Here is a 9,254-nt window from a genome sequence, read left to right as displayed (position 1 = left end):
CCGCGCGCGCCTCGCCCCCCTCCCAACCGTACACCCCCGCCAGCGCGCGCTGGGCGGCCGCTGAGGGGAAGGGCGCGGGGCCTCGCCCGCGGGTGCGGGATGGGGCCCGGTGGGTGCGGGATGGGGCTCTCCGCCGCGCGGGGAGAGGAGGGGAAATGAGGGACCCCGCCGGCTGGGGAGCCTGCGGGCCGTCGCAGCCGCCTCGGTTTTCGCCTTTGCTCCCTGGGCGTGGGCTGGGCCTAGTGGCGGGTCCGGCGAGCAGCGGGACCCCCGCGTTCAAAGTGCGGTGATCGTTTGCCGTGCGCGGTTTGCAGAAGCGAGAGCGGCTTTGTGCCCGGCGCACGAAACTGGGAGCGCATGGCCTGCTCAGAGCAAGCCTGCAAAACCTCTGGAAACGTGCCTGGTGGGGAAGCTGCCGCCATCCCCGGCCTTTATTCACAACCAGCCACCTCGGTGCTGTCCTGCGCTTCTTCCCGTCGTTTCTGTGAGGGGTGGGCGTCGCACCACCAGCCCTTCACCTGCGTTTTTACAAACGGGTGTGTGAAACGGGCTATACAGTTACACAGTGCTAGAAATTAAGTGGTTCATAATGCGCCTTTGATTTATGGGCAGTTACGTGACTAAGGTTGGTGACTGCCTTTCATTCAGACTAAGAAATGGAGCCGTTAAATGCCCCTTTGTGTAATGACAGTGGAAAACAGCATCCGCAGATTAAACAATATAAATGTGGAGGGTGGGGAGTCCATGCCTGAGACTGCATTTTTTCTGTGAATCAGAGTTGGAACAGCCAAGAAGGAGCCTCAGGGTGGGGTTTTCTGATCAGCATAAGCCGATGTGTGTGCTGTTGCTGAGCGATGGTGGCAATGTGGACACTAGCGCTCCCATGGGCTACAGTCAGACAGATGAGGGCATTGATCCAGCTGCAAATTAATCCTGCAACAAATGATTCGTTTCCATCTGAGTCAGTTCCATAATCCAGCCGAGCCCATCATTACAAGCCGTAGTGGGGCAGGACCACCGCTTGCCACAGTCGCAGCATGGGTTTAGATGGGACTAAGCTGACCAGGAAACTACACCCTGAGAAACGCTACTTGGGCAGCCTCAAGATAAGTGAAAAGAAAGCTTTCCAGGCCCTGAACTGCTTAAAAGTGTGCTTTGGAATTCGGAAATGGAAGTTGTCTCTTGGAAATTGTTCTTAGCACAGCTGCAGAAAGAGGCCTTTAGATATACATTTTGTAAATAATTTAAAAAGCTGTTCTTTAAACAATTTTCATGTATGCAGTCTGTTTCTGCGTTGATCCAGAGACATGCAACATTATCCAAAGTAGTGACCTACTACTCGGACCAAGAGAAGTAAGAATATTTTACAAAATACCGAGAAAGAGAACGTGGCCTCTGTTTAAACACCAGCCTTGTTGTCCTGAAGGGACAAAGTCACACAGGAAATTGATTTTGGGGGATTCACCTGCATGCATTTGCATCCCATTCTGTGCAAAGTCTGGCACAGTGCCCTACTCCTACACCTAGCAAACACCTATTTTTCTGGAAAAACTAAAGTCAGTGACAGAATGAGCTTTTTTAAAAAAAATATTTTATTATTTATTGTTAATACATTTTTGTAGGACCAAAGAACCCAAGTCAAAGAGTTGAGGAAAGGCTTCACAAGTAATAGAGACAATTCCCTCTTCCAGAGGACAGCTAATATGACCATCTCAGGCGTGTCTACACAAAACTAAGGCTATATGGCTTTTCAGTGTGGCTCTGGAACAGTTAGGTCGTGTTTTGGATGGCACGGAGGCTCATGAGGGACACATTCCGAAACAGCAGCAGTGCTGTGGCTCTAAAGGTGCTTTGCACCAAAAGATACCAGAACTGGTAATCAGCAATAATATCCAGGGTACTAATCTTTTGTCCTGCCCTGATTGACTCATCGCCGCCCCGTGTCTTGCCCTACTTTTGTCCCCATGCTCCTCCCCACTGGCAGAGCAAGGCTGGCTGCACGCTGTTTCTGCTTCAGCGGCTGAGAGACAGATCATGTATGCCGTGGGGACATCCTAGCTGGTAGGTGGGAGAAGAGCAGAGTCTCTTCTCAGTGCTCCTCCGTCAAGACTCGTTTTGATGAGCCTGCTCGGAGGCTGCAGGATCGCATTTGCTCTCCTTTGACAGCTGAGCTCACCCCACCTAGGGAGTTTCCATCTTGGCTGTTTGCACGCCGTCCTCTCTGGCTACACAACAATAATAAACCAGGTCAATGAACTAAACCCAGCAGGAATGAAATTGCAGGTTGTAGCTGAGACAATCTGATAGCCCTTTGGTGACATCGCGTTCCTCCCCTCCTTCTCCACACACCTGGCTGTCTCAGCAGCAGAGAAATTATGCGGGATGAGGGAAGGGAAAGCTGTTTTGGCGGGTGAATGGCTCTGACTCTGATAAGATGGATGGATGGCCCAGGGGACAATCCACGTGTTTGAAGCCAGAAGAAAGGAAAGTCTTGGGGCTCTCAAATTACATCTTGGGAAATTATTCCCTTTGCCAACATCTCACTTTTGCTCCAGGACACGCTCTGACTCGCTCAGCTACTTATTTTTTGTCTCATTTTTCCTCCCTATTTTCCTCATTTTTTTCTTGTCTCTCTGTGTTTAATTTTGTCTCATTTTTAGCTGCTAAGCTCTTGATGCATGCTTTATCAGTATTGTGAGATTAGAGAGCGATACGTAGAAAGAGGGACCGATTCTGCACCAATCGGGGAAAACTGCTGCACTACTGTAAAACACAGGTCTTCAGATTTTATTTTTTTTTAAAAACAGTCTCCTGCAAAGACTCGCAATGTCAATAGATGGTGCTATGTACATATTTTTAGATACACTCGCTGGCTGAGGTTTTCCCAACCAGTAACATTTCCTTTGTGTTTGAGTGTGATATGCTTGGAAACCTAGAAGCCTCACAATTTAAGAAATATTTGGCTTTTATCAGGGAATCACTGCAGAGATCTAAAGGCTTTCCACTCCTTGATATCATGTCATATAGTACTACCTGGACTGTATGACAAATTAATCATGGAGTGAGTCAACGAATGCAAGGATTTGATGCATGGCGTGCAGGTGGTGTATTTCTGATATTTCATTAGCTGTTACGTATTTTAAAGAAGTATGAGGAACTATTCTTCATGCACTTTTCTCTTTTGAGAAGTCTCTCGACTTCCCTCTCCAAACCTAATTACTCTCAGTTTCCTTGAAAACACGTCATGTGCTGTTCATGGGGAGTTGAAATGCAACATCTTGCAAGCAAACGGTGGTCATCAGGACCAGCTTTTCTGTGTCCCAGTGCCAGATTGATTCCTGCTGTCGTTTCATCTTTGAGATGAAAATAGTTTATTCCCTTACACACTTCATTTAAATTTTCTCTGCTGCTGCTAACTGAAACTGTATTAAGGAACCGTATCATTAAAGCTGTATTGCAAGGCTTTTTTTGTGGTGGAGCAGAACATTACATTTTAAAAAAAATGAATCAATATTTACCTTTTATTTCTGTGAAAACCTACAGCTTTTAAGTGTAGTATTTTCAGGAGATTAAGGCTAAAGGAGGAAAAGGCTTCAAAATCTTACTATAAAACCAGTCTAAAAAGCTCAGTTAGCAATAGAGGCTTTTTACCTATTACAGAGATAGATCACTTTACAGCAAAAAATGGTCATCAAACTGATCATATTCCTTAAAGAACACAAAGAGAATGTGAGCTGTAGGATTAAAAGAGCAGAGAGGGAAAAAAATTATAATAATTTAGAGAAGAAGGTGAAGTGCAGTAAGTGCCTAGTAACTTCTAGCCGCTCTGAAGCACAATAATTGCCATGAGAAAAAGAAATATCTGTTTCTCAGTGTGGAATAGACTTCTGTGAATGCCAAAGCATAATGGGGCCATATGCAAATAATAAGGATGTGTGGGTTTCTATTCAGACTGCAGGGACCCTGAAAAGGCTCACTCTGCAGTTTTAAGAATCCTGGCCTCCTTGTGCCAGATGCTGACTATACGTATGTATATACATTGCAATACAATTCAGCACACTTCTTCCATAGGAAAGAATCAGATTTTTTTTCTTTTTGCCTTTTTAAGATTCATTTATGTGGCATTATAGACACATTCTGTCTTTGTCTGTCATGAATGACTTAATGCCTGTATACAGCTATGCCGATGCAGAAAGCTGAACTATCTAAAGGCTTATTTTTCACCAATGCCATGAATTAATGCCAAGAAGCTGTAAGGGGAAGAATATATTATCCAGTAAACAGAGGTAAAAATCACTTATTCTAGCTCTGAATCTTTTGAAGGTTTTTTTGTTTCCTTCCTTGGATTGCATACTGTTATTAACCTAAATCATCGTATTTCTGTAACAAATTGTATGCAATCATTGCTCAAGACAAATACTTCATCGCAAATGGGCACACAAGGAGACTGCATCTCCTGTAGCTCCTGTGGGATTGTCTAGGAAAGAGCCTATAAAGCAGCTCTCTCCTTCCCTGGTACACAGGGATACATAGAAATGTTTATAAATAAAAATCGGACTGATCAGCATCTCAGCCACCTACTCTGGATTTTAAGCCATTCAACTCATCTCTTTTGCTAAACTCTGGTCTTTTCTCCTTTATAAACTGACTGAAAAGTGGAGCACTTCAGAGAATATTCCAAGAGAATCCTTTTTTTATCACTCTTCCCAATTCTTAGTATGTCTTTTTTTTAAGAGAAAGCCAGAATTTCTGGCCTCTCCTTGGTCCAGACTAAGGGCTTTACTCCCACCAAGTACTGGCACAAAATTCTATAAATTATTGTAACAAAATTTATTATTATAACAGAAAAACCTTTTTTATTGACATCACAGCTGAAACCAGGGAGATTTGTTTCCCACGTTGCTTCTCCAGTTTTTAATTTTAGAGCTGCCTGGTTTAATCCCTGGGTTGTGGAGGGCAGTAGGAGTGCTTTGGGATATCAGCCTCACAGCAGAGTCTTAACTCTATCAATCAGTAACTGCAATGGTAGGCACATTACGGGAGACTTCTCCAAAGCAGTTTTATTACTCTTTTCACATCAAATGTTGACGACTGAGGTAAAAACACCAGAAGGCCATTTACAGTAGTGCTTTCATCAGGGCTAGCACTGATGATTCTCATCAGGACTAGGGAATAGTAAAACAGATTCAGAAAAAAACCTCGGTATAAATACAGCCTTGTTGATCAAAGTGTGACCAAGACGGATAAAAAGCAGATTTGCTAACACTGACCTCATACACGTCATTCCCCAAAGGCCAGCTCTGCCCCAGCAGGGCAGCACCAGCCGGGGCAGACAAAGCAGCTCTTGTCATGTCTTGTTGCTGGCACAATAAGGGGTATCAGGAAGGACTGCACAATGCTGCTGATTTTGCCAGAACAGACTGAATGACACTTTCTGCCTAATTCAGCAGATACCTATTGTTGGGGACTACTAGTCATTATTCTTTCTCTTTTGCCTATTATCTTATTTCCTTTTCACCTAATACTTTTTTGTTTGCTTTTCAATTATTTTCCCCTCTATTTTAATATTTAGCATTTTCCCTTCCTAACCTCTCATTCCCCTTTCAGCCTATCTCTTCCTTAGAGAGTTGTGCCCTGTTTTCCTTTGGTCATGCCTCTCCAGCTCATCCCAAAATGACACCTCTCCCCGCACTCCCAAGCCTTCACGTCCTCTCTGTAATCAGTCCCAGCTCATTCCAATTGTGTCTCTCTCCTTACTCTCAGTCTTCAGTGCTCCTCACTGGCTTCCTGCTCACTTGAATTTCATTGTTGCCCCCTTCCACATCTGGCAGGCAGACACACACTCTTCTGAGCTCTCCCCTGAACGCCTGAGATGTCTCCTAGCACATCCTATGAACACCAGTAGTATTAGAGCATCACTTGCAGCATGAGAGAATGTGACAACCACTAACCTGGTCTGCTCGAGGCAACATTCACAAGCTTGTAACACAATATCACAAACAATAACCAGGTATTTATTTTTTGTCTTCCTACACATATCAGGTGAGCCTTACCTGACCAGCATCCTGAAGGCTTTCTGACAAAAGGGGTCTCATTCAAAATGATCAAAGATAAGCCAAGAAAAGAAAACAACCAAACAAGCAGTTATTTCTGATATATGTTTACCAGAGAAAAGGCTGAGTTTGATAGATGCCATCAACCAGCATTAAAACAACAATCAGCTGAGGCATTATTTAATGGCCAGGGGCAGGTCGTCAAACATGATAATGTCTGACTCAAAACTCTTCCATCTCCAGGTGAATCTGTTGTGACACTCAAATTACAGCACAGCTGGGTGGGAGCAGCCACCCTAAGACCCATCCAATGCTTCATTCACAGTCTCAAATGCCTGCTTACACCCCTGAAAAATAGAATAAAAATTCTATGCTGCAAATGTGTACCTTTCCATACAGTATCTTCAGAGACAGAGGCCTTAGGACTGACCTGAAGAGTAGTCAGAAAAGAAAAATAAATCCAGCCACGCAGATATTGGCTGGCCAAACGTATCACCCTCTAGATTCTCTTTTCCTGATTTAACAGCTTTCAGATGCTTGTTAATTTCAAATTGTGTTGGATAGCCAGTTACAATAGGAGGCATGGGCTAAGATGCAGCCACACAGGGCATCCACAGGCTCCACCACGTTTTTGCCTCCAGCTGTCTGCTTTTGAGTTAACATCTCCTGAGACAGTTTCCCTTGACTGATGGTGCTCACGCTGCAAAACAGCCAGGATGTGCAGGGTGACCGTAATGGCTGCGCTGACCAACTGATTCCCACAGTGTGATCACCAGCACTTGAGCTGCAGCCCGTGCTTCCAGACAGGCCAGCTCTGTCTGGTTCTTCACTCTGGACATGGAGATGTCTCTCTGGATGTGGAGATGCTGAACATGAAACACCCACAGAGCGCAGTATGGATTAAATCCATCAAAGGCCATGCTGCTGCTGGAGGGGAAGTCACTCCTGCCCCTGTGCCCATGCTCCTTCTGCTGTCCCAGCTAAATCTACCTGTGTTTCTTGCAGGATCATTGGATCCAGCACGATAGGAGCACAGAGAGAATATAAGGGTAGTGCCCCACTTCTCAGCAGCAGTGCACTTTTAGATTGGCTTAAGCCAATCAGGAAACCTCTTGGGGTGTTACTAATGGATTATTTCAAACTCCACTTCAGCAAAGATGAGGCCACAGGTGCTTTCCAATAAAGCACCCTGCTGTGAAAATCCAGTGGGCACGCCGGAAAAAATTCATGTGACTCCTGCTATGATGTGGTGTTTTTCACTGAAGGACGGGACGTGCCATCGGGCAAAAGGACTGAGCCTGTCTCAGTGCAGATTCACGGAGGTCTGCACAAAGCTTGCCTGGCTACAGATAACAAAAGCACTTGTCCATCAGCCTCTAGCCAGCACAATTTTATGATGTTGACCAGGCCAGGCTATAATCTGGAATGCAGGCTAATGGAATAGCACTTGGATCTCCATTAGCACTTTATTGAGTTGCAATAGTCACGCGGTCAAGGCAAAGATAATATGATACTATGGGAGGTTATATCTTTGTAGGCAGAAATTAGAACTGTAATTCTGTATTTGAGAGCAAACAAGCCTGTGTTGTAATGTGGGGGACTAGAGTGTTCAGTATTTGAGACTGATCTGTACTGCATGTGGTCAGAAAGAGAGCTATTTGTAATGTTTGTGAGCAGGTCCAGGATCAGGTCTTCACAGAAGAACTTAGTACTGTTACGGGTCCTTTTTGTCTCAGCTGGTCAATGTATGGTGGAGGGGAGAAAGTATTGGTCCTTTGACTTTGTTTTTTTCTTTTTCCCCACTCATGCCTTTTGTGTTATGGATTTTTGCATCTGGGTGTTTGGATCTGATGGTGAGCAGGTGAACCCACCTCACTGAGAATTTGATACGTGACCAAAGGGAATACTGGGCTACATGGGTGGCTCTGCGAACGGCAGCTGAGCAATGGGAACCAGCCTAGCAAACGCTGCCAGGCCTCTTGCTGGGATCAGTCTCTGCCCTTCCCGAGGTACAGAACCAGATCCAGAACATTACTTCGGGTTTGGGAAGGTCAGCTATGTTATCCTAACTGCTATATTCAGACCCGTCCACAATTACCACAGCAACTGTGATATATAGGGCCAAATCCTGCTGATACATGGAATAAAAGGAGCATCAAAAATTCTTCTGTCAGGGCTGCATTTGACTCCATGCAAAAGGCAGGGGGTGCTGAGTCCTGTTCGTTGCTGCTGAGTTCCTGGGCCTCCCTGTTAGCTCCCTGCCCTGATGGTAGACAGTGTACAAGTTCACAGAGCAATGCGTACCAGGAGGAGAGCAGGGAGCTGTGCCTCAGGACTGGTGAGGCATCCTCATCCAGGCCAGGAAAAAAAGGATTTAATTCAGACCCTGCTCCAGAGTGGGTTCTTTGCACACTTTGTGGACTAGGGCTGTTAAAGACCGCTTTGGCCCTGTAGAACGGAGCTACAAAAGAAACAAAGACCCTTAATAATTTTTATTTTTGAGAATTATTTCAGGGAGATTACCCACATGAGCAAGATAGTCAAGAATGCACCTCCTTCCACTCAGCTCTTCTGCTAGTGCAAATCAATGTTTTTTCCATTAAAGTCAATGGAGCTTTGCTGATTACATGAAGTCAGGATCATTATGTACAATTTATTGGCTCTAGTCATTTGATAATACTCTACAATGGGAAATCTTTTACCTCTGCTTCTTTTGTAAAACACAAAGGACCCATACAGTTTCAGACCATTATATTTTGCTCTAGTCCCACCTTCTCAGAAAAATTCCTTTTGTTATTTCTCACTTGAGGGGGCAGCTATGACTAAGTGGCTGAACAAAACCTTCAGATTTACCAAACCTGCAATGCAGCTCATTTCCCACCATTTAAGGCAATGCTATTCTTGGAATTCGCACTTTGAAATCTCCCCACCCAGAGGATCAGTGCTTTAGGACAAAGGTAGGCACCAGTGTAAAGCCCAATCGCAAATGCACCAAATGAAAGTTTTAGGTTAAATTTTGTCTTTTCACATCTCATAGAAAAAGAGTTTCTTTGCTGTATTTCTTATTTTACATCTCCATATAATCACCCAGCTGTAGCACTGAAGACCGAGGAGTTCCAGAAGTACGTCCTGGCAATGGATTCCCCCTCCAGTCTGGGCTGGCCTTTTTTAGCTCTGGACTTCATGCAATCCTGTCTTCCA

General features: G+C 44.8%; 1 protein-coding gene across 1 annotated transcript in view; it reads right to left on the bottom strand.

Annotated features, from left to right (window-relative positions):
* SNX6 (sorting nexin 6) overlaps positions 1 to 6,973 on the bottom strand; it is a 32,244-nt gene extending 25,271 nt beyond the window's left edge. The window contains exons 1-2 of the mRNA XM_014941640.1: positions 6,753 to 6,973; positions 11 to 482 (exon numbers count right to left, since the gene is read on the bottom strand). Coding sequence (XP_014797126.1) covers positions 11 to 482; positions 6,753 to 6,973 — 693 coding nt within the window. The remainder of the gene's footprint in view (positions 1 to 10; positions 483 to 6,752) is intronic.
* Between the last annotated feature and the right edge of the window lie 2,281 nt (positions 6,974 to 9,254).

Source organism: Calidris pugnax, unplaced genomic scaffold, assembly GCF_001431845.1.
Source record: "Calidris pugnax isolate Ruff unplaced genomic scaffold, ASM143184v1 scaffold56, whole genome shotgun sequence".
Classification (NCBI taxonomy): Eukaryota; Metazoa; Chordata; class Aves; order Charadriiformes; family Scolopacidae; genus Calidris; species Calidris pugnax.
Note: the sequence above shows the minus strand (reverse complement) of the source record. Positions and strands in the feature narration are given on the sequence as shown.